Below are 26,849 nucleotides of genomic sequence, written 5' to 3'. Positions count from 1 at the left end.
AATTAATCTGAGGCCAACATAAGTTTAAATATGTCTACTGTAAAATTTTGTCCAAAAAATATAACCCGAACAAAAAGCACAACAATTCTGTAGTGTACCAAGTGTATATTTCAATTTACTGTATGCAATCTAACAACAAATTTGGTCATAATTTACCAGATATACATAAATGATTTAAGTAGCAAAAGGAGATTCGGTTTCAAGAGAATAAGTAAAATACATTAAGAATGTAAAGCCAGGTCCAGTTTAAGCATTAAGTGAGTAGTATGCGCTAATAAAGCAGATTTAGGTGGATTTTGGATATATATATATATATATATATCTTTTTATATATATATAGATCTACCAATTGTAAACTATTTTAAGGGGAATAAATGGGGAGGAAGAATCTTTATACTATAACTTACATATTCACAGAGCAGAACATTTACTTAACGTTTAAAATACTTCCCATTCATATTATCTTTGCCCACTATTTTCTACTTTGGACCCCACCAGAATTACACATTACTCATTTCAGTCTAGAACGAGAATAAGATGTATTCAGTTTTTTAAAAGTAAAACGCAAGAGCTACCCATCTGTCAGGTTTACAGTGATGTGGATTCTACCAATGAAGGTTTTGGATAGAAAAGGTTATACATTTTAATACCCATATAATCTCTGTTTCATCCTGCAGAAACAGTGTCTAACATTAAGCCATTGTTGTATTGAAAGAAGGGATAATAAAGCCGTCTCTTTAAATATATATATATATATATCTACTTCAATCAGATGGAGCACCATTAAGATTCCATCTGTCAAAGCAATTAAGTTTACCACACAACTACCATAATTTAGTTATCAGATATAAAATAGGAAAATATACTCATTTTAAAGTTAAACTCAAATATGGTGACCCCTCAACTTATATAATACAGTACTATCACACTGGCCTAGCTATGTGTTATGGTAAATGCTGTGCATATTTATTCATTGTGACATAGAAATATATTGAATGCAGGTAGCATTCAGGTATCTCACTTGCATTCAGGCTACTTGAAATTGAGAATTCTAAGCATAAAAAGGTGCAATACCCTCCCTTCCCTCAGAAAAAGGCCTGAAATCATTGGTACAATATAACAAGTTTAGAAAAGATTTATGGCTACAAAAATTCAAGTTTCAATATCTCATCCAAAAACAGAAGCAAAGAGCATTGGGGATAAATAGCTCTAGCAGTTATACTAACAAATACCAATTTTTTTTAAAAAAAAAGTTCCAGCAAATTAAGCTGCCAATTAAAATGTAGTTTGGTATATAAAAGAACCCCCAAAATAGGAGAGAAGCAAAAGTTCATTTTGTGTTCACTTTAATGAAGAGCAATGGGGCACAAAAAAGAAAGAAAAATGACAGCCTCATGTCTAATTTTCCACATAACAAAAATAGACAAAAGCAGACAAATTGGGTTGAACTATTTAAACAAAAAAAAAAGCCAATTACATTTACTTCTGTGACACTCCTCAGATTCTAGGACTCTATGCTTTGTGATGGACTGAGGTATACAGTAGTGAATAAAAATGATAGCCAATAGGAATAGTGCTAAGAAAACATAAATTAAAACATGGGTAGCCATGCCAGAAAGTGTCTAATATAAAGTTATTTAAGTGACAAGGAGAAATTTACTTCATTCCAATCACAATCCTCCTTGTAGCTTTAAGTCATTATTGTATTTTTGGTGAAAAGTAGCTTTATGCAAACTCAAGATATCAAAAACCAGAAAGTCAGTAAATTAAATATCAATGATTAAGTTCTCCAGGACTTGTCAGCTAAACCACATCCTGACAAAACTAAAAGACTTAGCTTCATGTCATCAAGATGCTGATATTTAAACCATTGAGGGGAAGGCAAGGGAGGTGCAGCAAAATCCCCTTTCAGGAAACATGAGCCGCTAGCCCAAATTAGCTGCATTTTGTTCACAAACTATGATTGGAATCTCAATGGAGTCAACTCCAAAGATTGCAATTTGCTTCATTTGTGTTAAAGAACACATGGATGTGTAACACAAGCACAGTTATTACTATGCTTGATTAGGACCCAAATAGCTATATCCTATAAATAATAAAAAATACATTTCTTTTGATAATTGACTGTAGATGTGAGGACTCTATAATTCAACCAAATGGCTGTATGGTTTACAGTCCTGTGCAAATATCTTAAAAAAATTAATAATCCTTTTTTTGCTATAAGGCTTTGACCCTACGATTTTCACAGCAACATAACTTGCATCCAGCCTGTACCATGTTTCCAAGCCTTCAGTCCAAAAATTCAACATGGTCAATCCATGTGACGTCCAAATAAAGCATCTTAAGAAGATCAAGCCACCTCAGTCTTCTAAAGGCACAGAGACTTCCCCAGATTCATCCCATCGAGTCTGGTCGTTCTGTTCTTCTACATCATCAGGCAGCTCTTCGTCAGCCTCCCCCACTTCATTTTCTTCAAACTCTTCATCTCTAGGAAAATCTGTGTCCTGTACCTGGTCTACTCCTTCTTGCCCTCCTGGTTGAGATTTATCTGCACAGTCAACGCACACACCATAACGTCGAGATCCATGTCTTATTCCAACACTGGCTGCTAGCATGAAAATCTTCTTACACACCATACATTTGTACTTTTTATCCTTTTTGTGAACCTGCACAAGAGGAATCAGTGTCAATAAGTCACTTATGTTTCATATCAATCACAATTTGCTTTGACCACTGCTATTAATCCAAATTATAGTTTCACACATTTTGTATTAACTCTTTCAAAGCATGAACTCGAACTATTAATAGTTGACCCAAAATGTTGAATTTCACAAGACGTCAGAAATACACCAGTGTTTCTGTAGTACAGTTAACTCACAACTCACGTACATTTAACGCTCAAGCATTCAGCTTTACGTGCCTGGAATTTTTTTTTAAAAAAAATATTTTAAAGAGGGAGTTTATGGGAAAAAGACTTTGGCAATCTCACCCACCTTTGAACCCAATGTGCCTTGACTGTACATTATTTTGGCTTTGCGTACCATCCCCATAACATAACTCTCATGTAAGTTGAGAGTCACCTCTGTAACTACAATAGCTATTGTCATTGTTATACTAGATACCTGACTTAAACTACAAAAACACTTCTATTCCTTACTGAATCCAGAGTTTATGTTTAACTATGCTATTCCTGGGCAGTGATTTAGAAAAGTATCAAAACCAGAAAGCAACTTTCTGGAAATACAATTAAAACACAATTTTATTACAAGCAGAACAGCTTAGCTGTCTTATTGCCAGTGTGCACCAATATTACTTACTACAGCGAATGCTCAGGCAGTTTTAGACAAGTAACACAAGCCTGAGCCTTCCTTCCAGCCCCAGAGCTGCAGAGGAAGACAGACAATTCCCTCTCCCCAGCCCTGCATGACAACCCTATGACACTACTCTCTAAAACATTATGACAGGGCAATGACCTGAAAGTTCAAGGTCTCAGAAAGTGAATGTTGCAAATGTGCGTGAATTTGGCAGAAGTCTGCAACCCTAATCCCATTTACTGGGGAGTAAGCCCCACTGAATTCAACAGGACTTGCTTTTGAGTAGATATGGTTAGGATTACACTGTTAAACACATTAGATTGAAGAATTATAGACAAGGAAAAATTATTATCCACCACACCAAGCTCTCCTCAACAGTTCACTATAGTAATTTAAAGCTGTTACATACCAAGGAATGCCTTTTTACATGTTCTCTACGAGTAAATAGCTTTCCACAAATGTCACAGCTGAAAGATCTCACTCCTGTATGAATGAGCAAATGTCTCTTTAGTGTTCTTCTGTATTTGGCTACGTAGTTACAGTGTGGACACTTCAGTTTGTTCATGATTAAAGAAGAGTCACCTAAAAATCCAAACACAAACAAATTTAATAAGTAGCAATTTGACACTTAGCAGTTGGTCATGTCCACTGATTCAACATGTCTTCCCAGAGTACATCTAGTTGAAGACAGCCCTATAAACGCAGAAGAATCATATACAAGAAAAGACATGGTGACCATACAAATATCAACCGATAATATAGCAACACACAAAAAGTGCTTCATGACCAATATGCAGATGTTACTGAAATCTTTTGTAGTTGGTTATTATTATCATTATTCCTGTAGGAGAGCAGATGGGAAAGGAGTAAGTCAGAAGGCAGGGTCAAAAATCTTCAAGACCTATCCAGAGAAGAGAACCATCTCAAATTTGGCCTGAATATCTACCCGTAGGTAGAAAGTTGGGTTTCTCTGGAGCTCTCTGGCTTCTTTGCCTCTTCTCTTCTCCCCCCTTCTCTAAATAGAAGAGTTTCACACTTCAGGCACTCTTTGTCCACCATCAATTCTGGATGCAATAACAACACTTGTTTTTTGGTGCCTCAGTGACACTGGAGATGGAGTTTATCCAACTTGATTACTAAGAGTCAGTATGAGTTTCTCAAAAACAAGTCACACCAGATGAGTCTCATTTCTTTTTCTTTTACAGAGTGTTACAGGCTTGATGGATCAAGGGAATGCTTTGGACATAGTATATCTTGATTTCTGACAAAGTCCCCCATGATGTTCTTGCACAGAATATCATGGTAAAATGGGCTGTTAAGGCGATTTCTAGCTGGTTGATAGACTGAACCCAAAGAGTGCTCATTAATGATTCCTTATGAACCTGGAAAAAAAAGGGCAAGTGAGGTGTCACAGGGTTCTGTCCTGGGCCTGTTGTTGTTCAACGTCTTTATAAATGACTCGGATGAAGGAATTGAAAGGATGCTCATCATATTTGCACCAAACTCGGAGGGGGTAGCTAATGCTGCTGAAGACAGAATCAAGATTCAAGATGACAACAGGTTGGAAAACTGGGCAGAAACTAACAAAATGAATTTCAGTAGGGACAAATGTAAGGTTCTGCACTTAGGCAGGAAGAACCAGGTGCACAAATATATGGTGGGTGACACATGGCTTACTAGCAGTACATGTGAAAAGGATCTAGGGGTCTTAGTGGACCACAAGATTAACGTGAGTCATCAGTGTGATGCAGCAGCAAAAAAACCCTAATGCTATTCTAGGCTGCATCAACAGAAGTATAGAGTCTACATCAAGGCAAGTAATAGTCCCACTTTATTCTGCCTTGGTCACACCACACCTGGAATACTGTGTCCAGTTCTGGGCACGACAATTTAAGAAGGATGTTGACAAACTAGAATGTGCAGAGGAGGGCAATCAAGATGATCAAGAGTTCTGGAAACCAAACCTTATGAGGAGCGGTTGAAGGAGTTGGGTATGTTTAACCTGGAAAAGAGACTGGGAGGAGATACGATAGCCATCTTCAAATATCTCAAGGGCTGTCACAAGAGTGAACAAGCAGGTTTTCTCCTGCACTGGAACTAATGGCTTCAAGTTACAAGAAAGGGGATTCCAACTAAACATCAGGAAGAACTTTCTGACAGTAACAGCTGTTTGACAGTGGAACAGACTCCTTCCAGAGGTTGTGGACTCTCCTTCCTTGGAAGTTTTTAAGCAAATATTGCATGGCCATCTCTCATGGATGCTTTAGCCAAGATTCCTGCCTTGCAGGGGGTTGGACTAGGTGACCCTCAGGGTCACCTCCAACTCTACAATTCTATGAACTTGGAGACTTAATAATATCTGTTGACCCTGTTTTAGTTCTGGCTTGCATATCAGATGAAAGAATACCAATGCAATGCTCTTCTCTTGGGCTTTACCTGCACCTTCCTAAAAACTGAAAGGAATATGTATATCAGACATGGCTGACCAATTCAGCCTGAGAGCAGCATTACACATGCATACCACATACATAGAGGCACAACACACAGGCATGTAGTCTCCAAGCTCACCATTGCTCCATCTCAGATCCTATAAGCAAGGGGAGATCTGCATCCCCACTGTCTCACTTGTCTGGGCAGAGACTGAAACCTTTCTACTCACCACTGGCCATCTCTATCTGCTCTTTCACTATTAATCAATTATTACTGCAAGTGTTAGCTGTTTCTGCAAGCAGTGACTACTCCCAAATATTATTGTGAGAGACCATATTTCAGAGCTGGTGGTCACCAGTGCCACCTAGTGACTTCAAATGGAGAACAAGATTAAAGTAACATTGTAGTTCATCAACAGACAGAAAAAAGTTCCCAAGTATCATAGATACTGTCTATGAGCAAATAGTTTATGAGAAAGCTAATACAGTGGTACCTTGGGTTAAGTACTTAATTCGCTCCGGAGGTCTGTTCTTAACCTGAAACTGTTCTTAACCTGAAGCACCACTTTAGCTAATGGGGCCTCCTGCTGCCGCTGCACCACCATTGTGCGATTTCTGTTCTCAACCTGAAGCAAAGTTCTTAACCCAATGTACTATTTCTGGGTTAGCGGAGTCTGTAACCTGAAGCGTCTGTAACCCAGGGCACCACTGTAGTAAGACAGTTATTTTGCTTCCTGGTGAAAGTTAGAAATCACAAATATAAGAATAGTAATTGCATAGATACTTAATACTTGCCATTTTCCCAGGTTTCTTTTGGCCAGGATTCAGGCAACAAGCCATACTTGAAATCGTTTGAAGAACCTGGTAACAATCCAAACTTGAAATCACTTGAGATACCAGGAAACATTCCAAACTTGAAATCATTTGAGGTACCTGTTGAAAGATGTTATAGGAGAAAATTATATAAAAAATATTAAGTACACATGATTACTTTATCTATACAGTAGCCTGTAAAGAATGGTAGATATTATTTTAAATGAAGACATTTTTAAAAAATTCTATCTTTGGCAGAAGCCACTGTGAAGTCGTGAGACTTGTATACTGCTGCACAGGCACAAATGGTCATGCACTGGCATTTAGCTAAGCCTGAGTACAAACCCTGCAACAGGTGATGGTGGGTGGGTAGTGAAACAAACTGTACGTCACTGTCAGTGGCTAAACAGATTTCTTTACCCGCTCAGAGGAACAGCCTGACATCCTGTACTGCCACAATATTGTGGCAGGCAAGCACAGATTGATGAAAAACAAAACCAAAGTGACTTTCCACAATCTATTTTTTATGGTAGGGTTGCAAGGACAAAGAACTCCCTATAGCTTTTCATTTGTTACGTTTTCATGCTGATCTTCCTCCCAAAGGCATACCAGGTTGCATACAGGCAATCAAATAAAATAAAGACTCACAAAAATTGTAGCAAGTGAGGAAGTAGTAACAGTTTCGGAAGGACCTGCATTTACCCAACATTTCTCCCCCAAAGCTGGTAGCAGAAGAGGTGCTATCAAAAAGGATCTAAAATATGGCAGGAGCAACAGAAACTCTCTCCTGAAGTCCTCACCACACTAAGCACTTGTGGTTTTACATTACAGGCACACTATCAAATAAAACTCCTCAGCAGTCATTCCCACCTACCACATTCAAGAGAAAATCCAAGCAGCAAACAGATAGTAGATCTGCAACTGAAACTAATTCATCCTGGGAGATAAGTGAAACTCAGCCTCCACAGATGAACTTGGACCTAAACAGCCACACCTACTAAAATGGTTGTACACAATGTGCAAAGGGAAAGGAGGTGCACTTGAGCATTCAGCTAAAGTACCTGGTCATTTGTGCACAGCCCAATAAGCTGCATTTCACGATCTAACCGCATTACCTGCAGCCCAAGCAATATCACTATAGTAAATACCTTCCCTCACCACAAGCTACTGTAAGCTTCCCACAATGCTCTCAGAAGTCAATGTACCTAGAACCAATCAGGATGCAGCAGACTACAACAGCATGGGAGCATCTTCTCTCCATATGCCGCTGCCCTAACATATTGCCACCCACGTTCGGAACTCCCACTGTTCTCTAGGCACAGTTTGAGACACAGAATTTCACTAATGTTAGGCGTTTCTGAGCTCTGGGTGCAGTACTGCATCTAAGATGTCAGACTGAAACTGCCACTGCTGGAAGGAAAGGAGGACCTTTTTCTGCCTCCCACTTCCAGCCACGCCCTGAAGACTGGAGAAGGGACCCTCATGCGAATATTAGGGGGGTGGCTAGGGGAAGTATGGCTTTGTTTTTTGCAGTCTTCAGAGGACTAGACCATGTGAAAAATGAACATGAGACTTTATCTGCAGTTCATTCATTTTCAGCTTTGCATTCTTGTTATAAAAAAGTGCGCCGAGACACTCTGTTATGGCGCCCATAACCTAGATTTAAGGTGCCATGTAGCTCCTAGCTTTCATATCTCAGTTTCTAACACTGATTGCTACTAGTGTCAATAAAAGTCTTACCATATATGAAATCCTCTTACTCCCACAGGCACACCTACTTGACTTATTGGCCAGTACAAGTAAGATCTTGAGCAGAAAGCATAATTCTATGGTAAAGCTAATGCTCCACAAGTCAAAGTCCCAAGTTTGATTTCCACTGTCTCTGGCAACTGAGGCCTGTTCCAGGAACATTCAATACTGTATAATGGATTAGCTCTGCTTTCCCCAGCTATTTCTATCAGCAATCTAAGCTTGTAACTGTCATTGTTAGCTACCCTGGGATGATTTTTACCTGCCCTCGGCTTCCTTTATAGTATGGACAGGAAGAAATAGTAGTAGTAGGTAACAACTATATTTTAACCCTTTCATCCTGGCAACATCATTCCAATGGCAATCATGCATGAGGATCCTGAGGTGCTGGTCTAGGGACTACAATTGACTACAATAGAGTATACTTCTATTCAATAGTAAATCAAATCAAGTGGGAAAATACTGTTAAAAGAGTAGACCCGCTTAAATCAATACTTAAGTCTTAGGTTCACCAATTTCAATGGCTTAATACTGCAGCAGTGTACTTTTTTATATATAAAAAATGTTCATGTTATTGCATTCTAGAGTTAATGTCACATGCAGTTTGGCCTTGAGAAGGAATAATGCCTCTTAAAGATGGTGCTTGCCATCCAAAGCTTTTATAAGTACTTTTATTTTTTTAAAAAATCTGCTGCTGATTCATTAAGGCACTTTTAGTTGATTAAACTTTTAAAAATGATTAATACTCCAAGTCTAGATTTTACCCAAACAGTATAAATCAAAAGTTTCTGCCAACTTGAAATATATTTATTTTAGCCTTTCCAAGATTGATGCAACAATTCTTTAATAATTGAAAGAGCTACAGCAGATGGTACTTTGCTGCCGCAACAGTGACAGAAATACTTACCGTATATACTCGAGTATAAGCCGACCCGAATATAAGCTGAGGCACCTAATTTTAGCACAAAAAACTGGGGAAACTTATTGACTCGAGTATAAGTCGGTTCACCACACCACAAACCTGGTGGTGGTGGCAGCAGCGGAGGAAGAACAAACAGCCCAAAAGGGCTGCTTTCGGGCTGCTTGTTCCTCCTCCGCCACCACCAACAGCGGCAAAGGAGGAGGAGGAAGGAGCAGCCTGAAAGGACCCTCACTCGAGTATAAGCCGAGGGGGACTTTTTCAGCATAAAAAATGTGCTGAAAAATTTGACTATACAGTATTTTATTGTCTTGCAATGAAGAAACCACAGGTCTTCAAATTGGCTCTTTGGAGTGCATGACGTGCAGCTTGCACACCAGTTGTCACCTATGCTGCTTCACTATGAGTATGTACCTTGTAAGCCACTGGGCTGCCTGGATCTGCAAATGTAGGGGAAAGCATCTCCGTGCAATCATGTGAATATCCCACATCAAATTCACTGTCCCACAGGCTTACCAGATGAGATACAAGGCTACTAAAATTATTTATAAAAGCTAACAAAAACTCCTTAGAACAGTAAGTTTCCAAGGTAAGATGGTTTAATTTGAGCCACAACGATCAGGAGGGAAATTGTGTCCAAGATACAAATCTTGACCGGGTAGCATTCTGTCTATAACAAAGGCATTATTCTTACATCCCTGTCTCCCCAGACACTCCCCCATTTATATAAATGAAACTCAGCAATATGCAACACCACACTCGTTTGCTATGGCAGGCAGACATCAATTCTTTGAGGTTCAATCTAAGCCTGTTGAAATCCTCTATATCATATTTAAATCACTGAGGCTTTCAACAAAGGCCTTCAACAATTTAGCCAAGAAGCCTGTTAGGCAGCAAACTGGACAAATCAGTAACAGAGTCTCCATTCTAAGTGTGATCCCTAGAAAAATAAAATTCATTTGAAACTGAAAGCCAACTTCACAAAACTGTATCCTGCATATCACAGCAACCCCAATCATCACCTCCTTGCTAAGCACTGAATATTTACCCAAACAGGAACTAGCCAATATAGGTTCAGTAGTCTTACACAGAAAAAGTGTCGGCAATGCAGCCCAAGTTAGCAAGATGATCCATTCCTAGCCATGAACATGGCACTAATGCACCAGCAGCTGGTATCAGGCCAACAGTCCAAATATTCCAAGTCTTCATATCATTTAACCCACCCTTCAACATTATCTCCACACAAATCTACAACTGGCATAGGTTTGACCCTGCCATCTCTCCACCACAGAATTAGATTCCAATTTATGTATTAGTTTTCATACAAAAATACATATTAGTAGGAATTATCCAGCCAGGGCTTAATAATTGTTAAGAAGAGGTCAGAAAACATAGGTGTCCAGAAATTTTAGCTGTGGATCAGTCCTTGCTTTCAGGTCAGCACTGTCCTGCCCATTTTTCTTCGGAAAGAAATGTGTGGGTTTCTCACATATAAAATGAGATGCTACTATTTCCCTTCTTCTAAAGAATTCTTCTCTCTGTGTGCTAAGATATGTAGAAAGTCTGATGGAATGCAATTCTCTTACTGCTACCAAACACTTGTAACAAAACAAATTACAGACAACCCCCAATTTGTGCAGGGGTTGAGTTCCTGGGGGCCCCCCCACGCAAGCCCCCCCTCACCCCACCCCTTTGCCCAGCCATTTCTGGGTTGCAGCAATGCATGTGTGCACTGAACAAGCGTAAAATGGCCATTGCCTGAACACTTGCATTTTGCACCAGATACAAAGACTAAAAGTAGAAGAAACTGTTTCAGACTTTCTCCAAAGCAGAATGAGACACAAGATCCCATTCCTCCTCTAAATACCAGTTGTCTCCTGTGCTCAACGTATTTTTTTTTTAAAAAAACCCTACACCTCCATATTTCATGCTGGAAATCTGGATTAGTAGGCATTATTTTCCTCAGTAGGTGTGGTCACTGATAGAATTCAGTTTATGGTCACTATTGGTGGCGATATGGAAATGTTTGCAGGCTCAGTGGGTAAAAATGTTTAAATTTTCTCATAGATTTTTGATGTGTTCTGGAATCTATAAACGTTTTAACCTACCCTAAGGACAGATACCACGGAAAGAATGATGGTACCGATATTACCATGGAATGTTGCATATTAAGCTAATCTCTGAACAAGAAAGTACAAGACGATGGATTATTCAAGTTAAAAGTAATAGCAACATGGAAAGTAATCTTACATGTCAATTGCTTAATTTTCTCACAGAATCCCTTAAAGACCTACATCATTGTATATATCCATGTGAATGTACAAATGAAAATGATTTAAACATTTAAATGCACAGAACACTCAAGGCACAGCTGCATGAGCTTTGCAATTTTCAGAACAAGAAAAGCAAAATTTTGCAAAAAAAAAAAAGTTATAAAATTAGTCTGAATAAATAAGTCAGCATGTAATAGCCATAGAAAATGGGTAGGGTATCAAATGCCTGTCTACTAAAAACCCGACTGAACCCTTCTGGCTATGAATATTTCATCAGCCTGAACAACTAAATTTAAAACAGACAGATTTAATTTTATCTTAATTTTGCAGGCAATGCATTTTTATTTTGCAGGCATGCAAAATAAACACCGGTTTGTTGCAATACTACAAATAGCTACTGACAGATACTATACAAATAGACTATTCCGATAGGTCATACTCCAACATAAAGGGGACAGAAGAATGTAGTCTCATTCTTGAGGACTGTTTGTATCATGGCCTGAATATATACTCATGCAGTTAAGTCGGCAAGTCAACCTAGGATTTAGCAAGAGTAAATATTTTGAGTGTGTACTGAGAAGCACTATATGAGCAAATGTGTTGTGCAGATGACTCACAATTTGCATGGGGGGTAGGTTCCAGGAACTGCATGAAAAGTCGAAATCGCCTATAGCCAGAACGACCCCAGAACTGCCCCCACACGACCATCGCTACCTGTGTGAGACCTTCTCAGAGCCCAGTAAGCAAGGAAGAGGTCTTAAAACAGAACTTTCCAAACCTTTTACGTTGGTGACACACGTTGTAGACATGCATCATTTTGTAACACAGTAATTCAGTGTTACTAGCAAATTGGAGGTTAACTAACCCCTTTCCAGCCCAAGGAGGAGGGCCGGGAGCATTTGCATGACAGTGCAGCCAACACACTTAACGTTTCAGGACAGTTTGGAAAGCTTTGCCTTAAAAGCTCTTTCTAAGACAGAAAAACCTGGCTCAGGGAAGATTTCACATGAGCTCTAGAGATCATTGCAAGATATCAGATGGCTAATAGGCTAGTTTCAACACACTTACGTATCCTCCATCCAGACAAGGAAGAAGTATTATCAGAGTGCAAGGACTCATGAAAGCTAGGCAAGAACACTTAAAGAAGGTGAGAAGCAGGGTGAATGAGGGGTGTGGCTGGGCAGAGACTCAAGAGCTACATACAGAGACCTGGAAGGCTGCATTTGTCCCTGTGGCCCAAGGTTCCCCACTCTGGCCCCAGAGAATTATTCTAATTTAGCATGTTTAATGTTGAACTGGGGAGCTTGCCTAATACAGTGGTACCTTGGTACTCAAAAAGCTTGGCTCCCAATGCCATAAACCTGTAAGTGTTCTGGTTTGCGAATGTTTTTCAGAAACCAAATGTCAGACGTGGCTTCCACTTGAGTGCAGGAAGCTCCTGCAGTCAATTGGAAGCCGCGGCTTTGTTTTCGAACAGTTTTGGGAATCGAATGGACTCCCAGAATGGATTAAGTTCGAGAACCAAGGTACCACTGTACTGGACTTGCAACTGACAGACAATCAATGTTACTAATGAATTTATAACACAGAACTTTTTGCATGAGAAAAAGGTACTGGAAACTTTTCTAAAGATTTTTCTACTCCACTGCTCCAAAAGCTTCCTGATAATTGTTATATAAAACAATGTACTCCTGAGTGTTTCAGACTCTTCCATCTTCTGTAGGACATGAAAGTAACTGGTCTAATGCAGAAATATACACCAAATCAATGAACATGCTAACATGAGCCAAAAGTTACTTCTTAGAAACTGGTTCTAATTGGCAAAAAAATGAAAAATACATATTTAAGAAAAAGCCTGCCGCACCCCAGCAGATAAAAAGGTCTTTGGTGGTAATGTGAACCCTGTCAGGAGCTATAATGCCAGGAACCCATATGATGAAATAGTAGCCTATTCAGAACAAAGTGCAAACACAATAGGACTAGAAAGCTAGAACATTTAAAATTGCTGCACCCACAATCTTGCTCATGTCATTAAGTCAAAATCTTCACCATTATTATAACTTAAAACACAGAAATTGTGTTAAGATGCCTATCTAGTAATTTCTTCTTAAATATGTGATCTTGGAAAAACAAATTTAATAACCAATATAAAATAATTACCTATGTGACTTAAGAACGCTGAAGCAGTGGGCAACTATGAAAGGAAGCAGCCTTTCAGAAGCAAACAACATCTACACCTTTTGTGGCACTGAAAAGTCAGGTTGCCCCACCATCTCCCTTTAAGGGTTGGCCCATTTTAAATCAAATTATAAAACCAACTGCTATTCCCGCTTTTACTTATAAAAGGCTCGTGTCTCAGAGCAGCACAGCAAAGGAAGCATTATTTAAGAGTCCTTGGCACCACTACCTTAAATGTATCACTTCTAAGACACAGAACAAAGTGGTTGCTACAATAAAGTAAATCTAATTTTAAAATTAAACTAGCCTAAATTGGAAAAGTGTGTTATAGAGGAACAAGTTTACACCCAGACAGCACATTTTACTCCACGTGAGAGGTTGTTCTAAACAGACTTACGACAAGTCAATGAATATAACAAACCATGGTGCTTAGGATAACTATGCTACTAGTATTTACCTGCTTCTTCTTTGATAAACTGCAAGTCTTCTTCTGGATATTGGACCGATGATTGAGTAGCTGCACATTCTTCTAATGTTTCTTCATTATTGGGTGGTATATTGTAAACAAATCTTTTAGCAGTTTGGTTTTTCCTTCTTGCTTTTCCAGGTTCTTGAAGCGATTGTCCCTGTGAGCTCATATCATTCCATACGAACACCTTTCCCTCACCTTGAGATTCATTTTCAGCCGTTTCAGGTGAGCTGTCCTGGACCCAATCATGCATTTGGTAATTTTCAGATTGGCTCTCATCTATGCAGTAGCCATCATTTTCAGTTTTTATACTGCTTGCCAAGTTAGTAAGATTTCGTGTGGCCCAAAAACTAGCAACTTTCTGATCCCTTGAAGACAATCCATCCCTGCTAACAGACCTTCTATTGTAATCCACAACAACAGCTTCTGGGGCTTCTGATTTTATACTTATATTTAAGGCATCTTTGATAAAATTGCGACAGGATTGGACAACCTCTGTCATTTGAAGGTAGCTGGCCACTGACATTACTTCAATTGCATTCTGGCTTGTAAGCACAAGGTTGCCAGAATATAGGAAGTCCAAGATGACAGAGAAGCCTTGAACAGCAACAACATCTAAGTAGGTAACAGTGGTTTGGTTACGGCTTTCTTTGTTTGTAAAGCAATATAGAGTCTTGAAGAAACGGCTGCCTGCAACCAGGATGTTTTTGTGAGCCCTGAAGACCTTTCCACTCACTACAATATGAACATCACAAAGAATGCCCTTTTTTCTCTGCTCATTTAGTTCTTGTAATAGTTGATAGCAGTAAGAGTTCTCATTTGGCCTAATGTTGTAATCACAATCTCTCTCATTAGCCAATTCCGATGTTACTTCAGATTCCTGTAATTGAGAATGGAGAAATTAAGAAGTTAGCATCTAAGTACTGACTTTTTGGTTTTAAGTTCCAAATGAATAAGGCTATTTTTTTTTTAATTTCTAACTTCCCAATTAAATAAGTATTTTGTTTAGTGCTCAACACACAGCCGCCCCATCGTTCAGTTTAACAAAACATACACTTAAAAAGTGGTATCATGCAGCCAACACAAATCAAGGATTCTCAACTATTTCAACTCATTATTTCTTTATGATAAACTTTACTACCAACTGGATTAGAAATGCCTTTTTGATAACAAGCAGATAAGTTATATTAAGGATACAACCTCATGCTGTTTCCAGCTGCTTAGGAGAAACAGGCACTGTTCCCTCACTGAAGAATGCAACTGCACTTAGAATCACAAGTTGGAAGTGACCACCAAGGGTCATCTAGTCCAACCCCCTGCAATGCAGAAATCTCAGCTAAAGCATCCATGACAGATGGCCATCCAAGCTCTGCTTAAAAGCCTCCAAGGAAGGGGAGTCCACCAGCTCTTACTGTCAGAATGTTCTTCCTGATGTTTAGTTGGAATCTCCTTTCTTGTAACTTGAAGCCATTGGTTTGAGTTCTACCCTCCAGAGCAGGAGAAAAAAAGCTTGCTCCATCTTCCACCATGTGACAGCTCTTTAGTTATTTGAAGATGGCCTATATATCTCCTCTCAGTCTCCCCTTTTCCAGGCTAAACATACTCAACTCCTTTAACAGCTCCTCAGAAGACTTGGTTTCCAGAACCCTTGATCATCTTGATTGCCCTCCTCTGCACATTCTAGTTTGTCAACATCCTTCTTAAATTGTGGTGACCAAGGCAGAATAAAGAGGGACTATTACTTGCCTTGATCTGGACTCTATACTTCTGTTGATGCAGCCTAGAACAGCATTAGCTTTTTTTCCTGCTGAATCACACTGTTGACTCATGTTAAGCTTGTGGTCCACAAGACACCTAGATCCTTTTCTCATGTACTGTAGTAAGCCAAGTCTCCCCCTACCTTATATTTGTGCTACTACTTCTGCCGTCCTAAGTGCAGAACCTTACTTTTGTCCCTACTGAAATTCACATTGTTGGTTTGGGCCCAGTTCTCTATTCACTCTGCTAAGGTCATATTGAATCCCAATTCTGTATTCAACACCGTTAGCTACCCCTCCAAGTTTGGTGTCATCTGCAAATTTGATGAGCATTATCTCATTTTTTTCATCCAATGACCTCAAAATAAGGTGATTAATCCTTTGCTATAGAAATAAAACTCAGCCAAGCACACACTGCAAGGAGTGTCTACTCATCCCTGCTTCACTTCTAGATAGTCCCAGCATAAGTCCATTGGCCATTCTTTACTCCTCATGATACAGCCTACAATATTTCCCTTCCAAGCCGGGAACTATGGATTCAAATCAGGAACACCAAGAAGAGCCCAAAATGGGCGTCTCGTAAGCCTCATTCACTTGCACTAACAAGGCAATTCTCACATATGCTAGCTAACAGAACTACTAAAGGGGGAGAGCAATATTCCCAGGTGTTCTAAATCAATAGCATTTTTTCCTATCTCTTTCCAGCCTCCTATTCTCTTCATTCCTAGCTAGCACAGTGAACAAGTATATATTCCCTGTTCTCTCTGCACCCAAGGTTTTTCACAAGCTTTCCTCCAAAATTTATGGGCTGAATTCTTAGCTAGCCTGCCACCTTAGTCCTATCTAACAATTTGAAGAGGAAATATTTATATAAATATAGATAGGACAATTTTATATCTTGATTAACAAAGCAGTTATAATAAGGAGCCAGGAAGGAGTGGAGCAGCAGTTCCACTGGCACATCCAAAGCCCTGCTGACCCACATTGGCCAGGGTGCACATGTGCTGCTGTTTTTAAATTAATTTTTGCTATACTAGCTCCAGGCTAGAGTAACCAAGGATGAAGCCCTTGAAGTGATCCGTGGAGCTTTGGATCCTGCGGATCCAAAGTTGAAGGTGCGCCTGTTTCAGAGTTTACTGACACAGCAGAGCCCCCTCACAAGAGGAGGTCCTCTCACCCTCCTCACCCATCCCACAAATTAATAGTCAGTGGTGCCTTTCTTCCTTGCACAAGTTACACACCCAGAAAAAGTAGAGATGATTCCACTGTCTTTGCCTACCAAACCAATAATCTCAGTTAACACAATTAGCAATGGGGCTAGAACTCTTTGTATCCTAGGCAGAAAGAGGACCGGGGCGGGCGGCGGGAGAGTAACAGTAGCACACACATACGCCTTTGATACTCACCTGAAGGCAACTGTTAGTTGCTGCAAAATGCTACATCAATTTCACCTTTGTCATGCACACTTTTAGCCTAATCTGTCCTGTGCAGCAGCTCTACACACCAGAAGTTGGTGGTTGCTCTAGCAACACAAACCCATGTTGATATATGGGTATAAAGCCAGAGGCTGGGATGTGAACCCAGTTACAGTAACTGCTGTATCATCTAATAACTTGATACAGCTGGTAATAGGATATAGCTGAAAACGTATGACAATGTAAGCAATGCATTTGTTAATTGGAGCACAATTAATTCAGGATTCAGCAACCAAAACCTGACTTTGGCTTGTTCCCAAAGTGCCCCATGCTTGAGCAATAGATATTTAGTGGTTTTATTATTCATTATCGTTCATGTTAAGTCTTTATGATTACCTTATTTCTTGTTTTAAAATCTCAGTATACATATTGGAGAACATGCGACAAAAATACAAGTAAGACCTGATGCCAGTGTCAATATAGCACCTGAAAAAAGTTACTAGTAATGTAAGAACTATCCCCATATGGGACAGCTGCATATTCCTGCCTTGCAGGGGGTTGGGCTCTATGATCCTCAAGGTCCTTTCCAACTCTACAATTCTATGATACTGTGTAAAAAGTGATTCTAAACCAGTATCATGCCAAACAGTTCTTCTCTAAAAACTCATGTGCCAAAGGTATTTTCTAGAAATTTAGTTACCAATTACCAATTTGTGGGGTGCGAGAAGAGCAATAGCAGATCTGGATTGCACCTGGAAAGGGGCGGACTATACCTTGTGGTAAGAGTGGCTCAGAACCCTGCCCAACTGCCAAATAGGATTAGAAACTGGCTCAATCTCTGTATTAAAACAAGCTATGATTAACAGTAACTACCACTATGCCATGGCAGCTCTAATGCTGAACTATAATGAATGCTAACTAGTGAAGATGCAGGCAAGCCTAATGGTGAATAACAAGACCGCTCAGGACATCCCAAATTGTCAACTCATGTCTGAACTTGGATCAATTACCAAAAGACTGCCCAATACCAGAATTCTTTGTAAGAATCTAGCAAGCACTAAGTAGTAGTAGTAGTAGTAGTAGTAGTAGTTGTTATAAATTTTTATTTGTATCCCGCCCTCCCCGGTCAAAGCCGGGCTCAGAGCGGCTAACAAGTAGAAATAGCACAGTGTACATAAAATCACATAGTCAATTAATTAAATACATTTTAAAATCAATTCAGAATCAAATTAATGGCAACCATTGTGTTAGGGTCCTATGAGGATTACAGAAGGAGAGAGGGGGTCAGACTGTGCCTTGGCCAAAGGCCTGGCAGAACAGCTCCGTCTTGCAGGCCCTGCAGAAAGATGTCAAGTCCTGCAGGGCCCTAGTCTCTTGTGACAGAACGTTCCACCAGATCGGGGCCACGGCAGAAAAAGCCCTGGTTCTGGTCATGGCCAGCCTAACCTCCCTGTGGCCCGGGATCTCCAAGATGTTTTTATTTGAAGACCGTAAGGTACTCTGTGGGACATACAGCCATACCTCAGGTTATGAACGCTGTGGGTTGTGCATTTTCAGGTTGCGGACTGCGCCGAATCCGGAAGTACCAGAACGGGTTACTTCCGGGTTTCGGTGCTCATGCATGTGCAGAAGCGCAAAATGATGTCACGTGCATGTGCAGAAGCGCCGAATCGCATCACGCGCATGCGCAACGTTGCGGGTTGCGAATGCGCCTCCCGCACGGATCACGTTTGCAACCCGAGGTATGACTATACCAGGAGAGGCATTCGCATAGGTACAAGGGTCCTAGGCCGTATAGGGCTTTAAAGGTTAAAACCAGCACCTTAAACCTGATCCTGTACTCCACCGGCAGCCAGTGCAGCTGGTATAGCACCGGGTGAATGTGATCCCGTAGCAAGGACTCCGCAAGGAGTCTTGCCGTGGCATTCTGCACCTGCTGGAGTTTCTGGGTCTATCTCAAGGGCAGCCCCACATAGAGTGAGTTACAATAATCAAGCCTGGAGGTGACCGTCGTGTGGATCACAGTGGCTAGGTCAGGGCGAGAGAGGTAAGGAGGCAACTGCTTAGCTTGGCGGAGATGAAAAAATGCCGCCTTTGTTATAGCTGCAACCTGCGCCTCCATAGAAAGGGAGGTGTCAAAGATTACACCCAAACTCTTAACAGACGGCCCTGGCACTAATTGCGTCCCAGCAGGAGATGGGAGTTGGCCCCTCAATCCCATATCGTCCTGACCCAGCCAAAGGACCTCTGTTTTCGAAGGATTTAACTTCAACTGGCTCCCATGTAACCATCCAACCACAGCTGGAAATATTCACTGGTGGTTGATTTGTATCAACTTGCTGAAAAAAAAACTTGAAAAACTGTGTAAGGGGGCACATAAAGATGTTGAAAAGCATCGGGGAGAGTATCGCACCCTGCGGCACTCCACACACCAAGGAGTGGCGCAACGACAGTCCCCCCCCAAGTGCCACCCTCTGTCCCCGACCAGAGAGAAACGAGCGCAGCCATTGAAGGGCTGTGCCCTGGATCCCCACATCAGCGAGGCAGTGGTACTAGGTTAATGTGCAGACAAATCAACAGCTAGCCAAAACCGCTGAGCTACCATTTACTGCCTAATCCTATGGTCTTGGGAAGACCTATATTTACTCATTTCTTCTGCAAGCTGACCTACATTTGTTCATTTCTTATGCAACTTAATCAATTGAAAGGCAAGGTACAAATCTATAATTGGTAGCAGGGTTAGAAACTCAAGATGGCACCTTTACTCTAGGTTACAGTTGCCACAATGGAATGTCTAGGTACCATTTTTTCATGCAATGAAATTTATCATTATTATTCGTTTCATTTCTATACCACTTTATATTTTAAAGCAAAAATCTCAAAGCGGTTTACAACACATTAAAACATCAAATCAAACAATCCAGAATAAAACAAATTCAAGCTTCAAAAAAAGTATTTCAGATCCTTCTCTAAGTGACATAGCAGTAGTACCCTAGGAAGCCGGGGGGGTGTACTGGTTAAAGTGCTGGACTAAGACATGGGAGCTTAGGATTCAAATCCCCACTCAGTCATGAAGCTCACTGGGTGACTTTTGGCCAGTCACAGCCTCTTAACCTACCTCACAGGGTTGTTGTACAGATTAACTGGGGGGAGGGTTTAAACCATGCACTCCTTAGAGAAAAAGGTGGGATATAAATACAATAAATAAGCTCTTCTGTTTACCTGCTTAAGAAAGCTGGAGAGGCCAGCCAGATGGAGATGTCATCTGGCGTCCAGAGATCTCCACGTGGTCAGTTAGACCTGCTCCAGTCACAAAATGCACCTGGCGGATTTCTAACTCTGATTGTACTTAATATTTTTCTATAAAAAGTTGCAACCTATTCAACCAGTCTTTCCCTCCAAGACAAAATGCTCCTTTTCATTCCGAATCCTCAAGTCAACATACGTTTTAAAAAGAAAAAGGTAAACAGTCAACAAGGCTGATGGGATTATTTTCAATCCCAGCAAAGAGCTGACACTTAAAACTATGGCAGATTTTGAAATATTTTCTTCACACCCAATTATATAGAAACAATATAAATAATTTCATGTCAGTGCTGGTCTTCAGCTGTGATTTCCACATTTTTAATTATAAAAAATCTATTTTTTATTTCTGAAGTTAGCAGTTATACCACACTGTTGACCACTACAGTTTACATTTTAACTTTTTAATATGTGATACAGTTACTTACATCACAATCCTATACATGTCTTGGAGGCAAGTCCCAGTAAGTTCAATGGTGCTTACTTCCAAGAGACAAATTACAAGACTGGAGCCCTAGAATTTCAGCTAAACAGGATAACTACACCCCACTGCACCTCTCCAGATATGTATGCCAAGACATCTACATAAAAAATAGAAAATATTAAAACATAGGTGTACAATTTCATTAGAAATGCACAGGGTATAAATATACCACACCTCTGCTTTCCAGCCACTAACAAGCCTTGTGACTCAGTCATATTTGGGCTAGAAAACTGGGGTTGGAGTTTTTTGCTGTATTTTATTAATTACTGACATTTTTAAATATTATATATTGTAGTTTAAATTTTTTTTGTAAACCAGCCAGAAAATATTTAATGATGGATGACAATAGAATAGAATAGAATAGAATAGAATAGAATAGAATAGAATAGAATAGAATAGAATAGATAATTAAATAAAACACAGCTATGTTTAGTGTACCCAAAGGTCAACATTTAATTGTCAGTCTGCAAACAGAGGATGGTATCCAACAAAGTTTCATTAGCCACAGAATTTCTGGCTGAATGATGAAACTTCCTCTCCTTCTCCTCCCCATGTGCACCCAAATGTGTTCTGGGAGTTCCCCCAATACTCCAGAACAGATCTGGAGAATGCATGGGGGGAAGGAGAGGGAGGTTTTCCTGCTCAGCCAGAAATCCACTTCTCTGGATACTGCCCACAGCAATAGGACTTGCCATTTCTCTCCCCTGCTGCCCCACAAAACTAATACAGAATTGGAGACTCCAGAGCAGGAAGGGCTGCTGTGTGTGCAGGCTAGAGAGGAGGAAGGGAAAGTTCATCCATGCAACACTGGATTTCACCCAAGCAATTTCACAAGTATTGTTATTGTGTGTCTGATTTCTGAAGTGGTTTACAATGCATGGACAGGGAAGGGGTTGGGTCTGTTCTTTACACTAAGCTAACTAAACACACAGCTTCATGAACCCTAGGCACTAGAAATTTAGAAGCAAAGATGATAGTAACAGAAGCTGAAGATCATTTAGTTTTCAAGTTAAAGAACTTTAGCTCCTGCTGAGCACAAAGCCTACATATTCAGGCAGAAGTGTGCCATGCGCTTTTCAAAGTGCTACACTGGAAAGAGAACAGAAATCCTACTTGTCTTACTTCTCATAACTGAAAATCATCATTAAAAAAAGCATAATGAAATTTTCTTTGCAATGTGCTGTTGTGATAATCACACATCACCTTTTCTAGACAAGGCAAAGTTTTTACCTAGACATTTGACAAAGGGAAACAAGTGAATGGATTCCATACATTCTACAAGAAAATTCAGATTGCTATTTTATACTGCTGCTCCCTCAAATGTCTGTGAAATGCAAGGTGAAATATAAGATGTGCAAACGGGAGGATTTTAATTAGCTTAACAACCTAATCCTCAAACAGATCTTCAGACACAAGCCCAAGAGATTTGGAGACTAACGCCCTACATCTATTTTCGGGATCCTTAAACTGAAGAGAGATCAGCTTCCTGTGCCTATTTAAAATATTATACCCCATATACTCCACTGCATGAGTCTAAACCAGCTTTCTCAATCTGTTGCCCTCACAATGCCTTGGAGTACAACTCCCATCAGCCCAACTGGCATGGCTATGAGGAAAACTTCTGCATTTTACATAATTAAGTATGGAATAAGGAAAGCAACAACTACACTAATTGGAGCTACTCATGTTTTACTTTGAGGGGGAGATGATTTGTTAGGCTTCCCAGATATGCTACCTACAGGGAAAAATATAACCACTAAAGTTCAAATAGAAAGAAAGAGATATAAGACTTATGGAAAATATCTCCCAAGCAAAATGTATTCAAGTCATTTAGAAGGAATCAGAACAATGACTTCCCATATCTGAGACTCCTGTAAACTTGAAACTACAGCTGTTACCCACCACTATCTCAGTGCTGAAATACAATAGCTGTTATAAAGAAATTAGAATACGTTAACTATTGAAATGCTAATGTTTAAGGACATACTCTGTAGGACACATTGCTTTCACTAGTCTCCAACACTCTATTCATTAAGATCAGTACTGCTACAGATGAGAAACAGTTTTTCAGCTGTTTTTCAGCAAGTTGATACAAATACAGCCACCAGCGAATATTTCCTTTCCTTTAATCACAGGGAAGAATTCTATAGTTAAAAGACTGAAAAGATGCACAGTGCATAGAAAGCACCAAACCAAGCTCTGGGTGTTTGAAAGACATACTGTCCTTTTTCCAGCACAAAAGTTTCAAGCAGGAAAACCTAGAAGTTTATAAAATTGAAAAGGCATTTATTCAATAGTGCTTAAAGCCTAAGTGACTATCCATGCTAAAAGCAGTAGGAACATGTAGCACACGAAGACAGAAGTCAATAGAGAAGGTCACAAATTTAAGCTGGCCTTCAAAGCCAATCATCATTACTATGACCTTGCCCCTTAAGTACCAAATATTGTACTGTTCTGAGGAAAGCATCTTCAAAAACAAAGCACAAACGCAGTGAAAACAATCCTTATTTCCAGCTCCAAGCTCAGGAAAGCAGAGGTGTCTACATTCTGCTTCATAAATTACCTCCTAGGCACCTGTACAGAGATTTCCCTGCCCTAATCCTGAGACTGGAGTTGTAAAGGAACTGCCAGTATTGCTTCCTCTATTTCTCCCTCCCATCTCTCCACCAATTGGGGGGGGGGGGGCAGACACAACAACCACCTCCATTCCCAGCACCTGTCAACAACAGGTAATGTGCTGCCCATTCCCCAGCTCCCTCTTCAATTGCAATTGGTCCAGGAGTGTGTTGATAAAGGTCAGATGCAGCTCATCTGTCCAGCACTCACTGGTTCTGGCAAGGAGGCAAGAACATACCAGTGATTTTTTTTGGGGGGGGGAGGTGCTGGCCTACCATGCTTAGGGTGAAAGTCTATTTATGGGCCCCCCAGATGAGAATGTTTTGGAGCCTGCCTATGCACAGGCCCTATACCCATTCTAGCCTCTCTAGTACTGCCCTACTAACCCAAATGAGGTAAGAGGCACACTCACACCAAGACATGGAATGGTGGGAAAAGACTGTGTTGTGGTTACATATATTCTGTAATATGCACGCAAGTTTTAGGGGAACTGCCATAAATTTGAACACTGTCTTCCACATGGCCAATTTCAGTTTCTCAGTTATGAAGATCCTTGTGCTGTCTTATGCCAGGAATGGAAGACCTGTGGGCCCTCAGACATTGATTGCTGGGCTGTTTAACTTCGATTCTACTAGTCATACTGACTGGGAGCAACAAAATCTGGAGGCCCTGGGGCTCCTACCCTTGCCTTAGGCCAAGTCACTAGCCATAAGCTAGCTCCAGTCCCGTCTAATAACGGGACTTTGAATGTGCACAACCATCAGATGACCACATGATTCAGATGTACATGGGCATCTGTTTCATTCACATATCCCTTAGCTGATTCTCCTAACCAATCTTAAATTATTTTTATGAAACTAGAAATGCTATTCTGAATTCCTAGAAATGTAAAAAATTCTACTTCACCACTATTTTAATAAATGTAGAACCAAACATACTATGTAGATATTTAATCATCTATATCCAGGTTTGCAGATGCAAAAGTGTCATGTGCAACTAATTTCAGTATCAGTTTTACATCCGGAAAGCTGAGGGAATTTCTAAAGTTTCATAGTATCTAGGAATACAGAATATTCCTATTGGAGTAGGCTAAACAATTAATGTAATATTGCAAACCTGCACAAAAGCTTCTACGCAACTCACTTGGTTTCATCAATATTCTACATATAACCATTGCACTGAAGATAATGAAAGCCACTCAAAGCATCCTTCAGAACTATTTATAAACTATCTGCTGTCTTTGTGTGGGGGTGAATTACACCTTTCACAAAACTCTAAGAACTCTTCAAAGTTTCATTTCAGACAATTAGACCTAGTGTGGTGTAGTGGTCAGTGTTACACTAGGATCTGGGGGACCAGGGTTCAAATCCCCACTCTGCCATGAAGCTCACTAAGTGACCATGAGCCAGTCACTGCCTCTCAGCCTAACCTACTTCACAGGGTTGTTGTGGGGATTAAATGAGGACAGAAAGAACAATGTACATCATATTGAGCTCCTTGGAGAAAAAGGTGGGATATAATGCAATAAATAAATTTCAGTATCATTTACAGATTTTTCCAACTGTGGTTATTTGTGTTTTTGAAGCATAGGGCGCTCTGTTTTAAAGCATCATATATGCATCTTGATTCAGGGCCTATGTGGTGGTACAAAGACAAATGTGCACTTTACATTTGCACAGGGATCAACTGCAGAGATTACTGCCTGCCAGGTGAACCTTACTTGTGTCTTCCCCATCTTTTACATTGGAGAAATAGATTGGAGAAACAAGTAATTACCATACAGGAAGCTATTATACAAGGTAAACATTATGGCAGCTCACAATGTTAAAAGGTTATGTGGCAGTTGGTAAAGCTTCTAAACAAAACTAACAGACAAGTCAGCTTGAAAACAGACGGCAGAATAATCTGCTTACTGGAGACAGAAGGTGAACAGAGTACAATGTGCCCTCAAACCCAGGCTATAGGGAAGAGGAGAATCCATTTAAAGCAGCTCGCACACGTGGGCACGCTGCCTCGCACGAGACTCCCCAAAGGAGAGATGCCCCCCCAGCCCTGACCCCCCCACATCAGCCGCCGCCCCCCGTCGAACACACTGCTCCCCCCCCGCCCTGATTCAACTGACCTGCTCAGCAGTGACAGGCTCGTTGAGGCGGTGCTCGGTGGAGATGTGGTGCCTGAGAAGCAGGGCGCGCTTGTAGTTGCGAGTGCCCTTGCAGAGCTCGTCGTGCCCTCCGCCGCCGTTGCTGCCGCCGTCCGCGGAGGTGTTCGTGGAGGCGGCGGCGGCGGCGCACCAGGCACAGGACACGAGTCCGGTCTGCTGGCAGTACTGCAGCCACGGGAACTCCTTGAGCCAGGCGCTCTGGAAGGAGACGTGCAGCTTCTGCAGGAGGGACTTGGGCCGGGCCGCCAGCGGGAAGTGCTGGATGCTTTCCCCCTCCCCCGCGCCCACGCTGCTGACCTCCGCCTCGTCTCCCCCGGACCGCCTGCTGCTGCTGCAGCTGCCGCCCTCGGCGCCGCTGCCATCGCCCAGGCTGCCCCCCTCGCCGTCCTCCTCGTCCTCGCTGCTGTCGCTCAGCGACCCCCCGTCCTGCACCAGGTCTTTCCCCTCCAGCACGCCCACGAGCTCCAGGTCCTCCTCCTCGCCGCCGCCGCCGCCGCCGGCCCCCCGCCCGTTCAACGGCCGCCGCGGCCAGGCCGCCCCCTCGCAGGCATTGTTCGCCGATGCCGAGCCCCCGCCGCGGAAGGCCAAGGTCCGGCGGTTCCTCTCGGCGAACATGGGGCCCACCGGGGCGGCGGCGGCGGCAGCAGCAGCAGCGACCGGCGCGTCGGCGCCCACCGAGTTCGGAGGGGTGGTGGGCAAGAGCAGGAGGTCCTTCCCGGCGGCGTCCGTGGCCTCCAGCTCAGGCACATCGAACTCCACCGTCTCCAGCTCCACTTCCTCCTCCACCCCCTGGCCGTTCAGCTGCTCGGCCTCCTGGCGGACCCAGGCCTCGCTCGCGCCGCCGCCCCCGTTAGCCGTCGGGACGCCGCCTCCCGCAACAGCGGCGGCGGCGGCCGCGCTGACCAGGCCGCCCCCCCGGAACGCCAAGGTCCTGCGGTTCATCTCGGCGAACATGGCGGGCGAGCGCGC

General features: G+C 41.6%; 1 protein-coding gene across 1 annotated transcript; it reads right to left on the bottom strand.

The window, feature by feature from the left end:
- Positions 1-1,329: 1,329 nt before the first annotated feature.
- ZBTB10 (zinc finger and BTB domain containing 10) lies at positions 1,330-26,849 on the bottom strand. The gene is made up of 5 exons (XM_079983081.1): positions 25,842-26,849; positions 14,133-15,024; positions 6,539-6,676; positions 3,724-3,896; positions 1,330-2,666 (listed from the first exon to the last, which is right to left on the bottom strand). The coding sequence occupies exons 1-5, from the start codon at positions 26,832-26,834 to the stop codon at positions 2,361-2,363; spliced, it is 2,502 nt and encodes an 833-aa protein (XP_079839207.1). The 5' UTR covers positions 26,835-26,849; the 3' UTR covers positions 1,330-2,360.

This window comes from Podarcis cretensis (assembly GCF_951804945.1).
Source record: "Podarcis cretensis genome assembly, chromosome: 7".
NCBI lineage: Eukaryota > Metazoa > Chordata > Lepidosauria > Squamata > Lacertidae > Podarcis > Podarcis cretensis.
The sequence above is the reverse complement of the archived record's forward strand: the minus strand, read 5'-3'. Positions and strand labels throughout refer to the sequence as shown.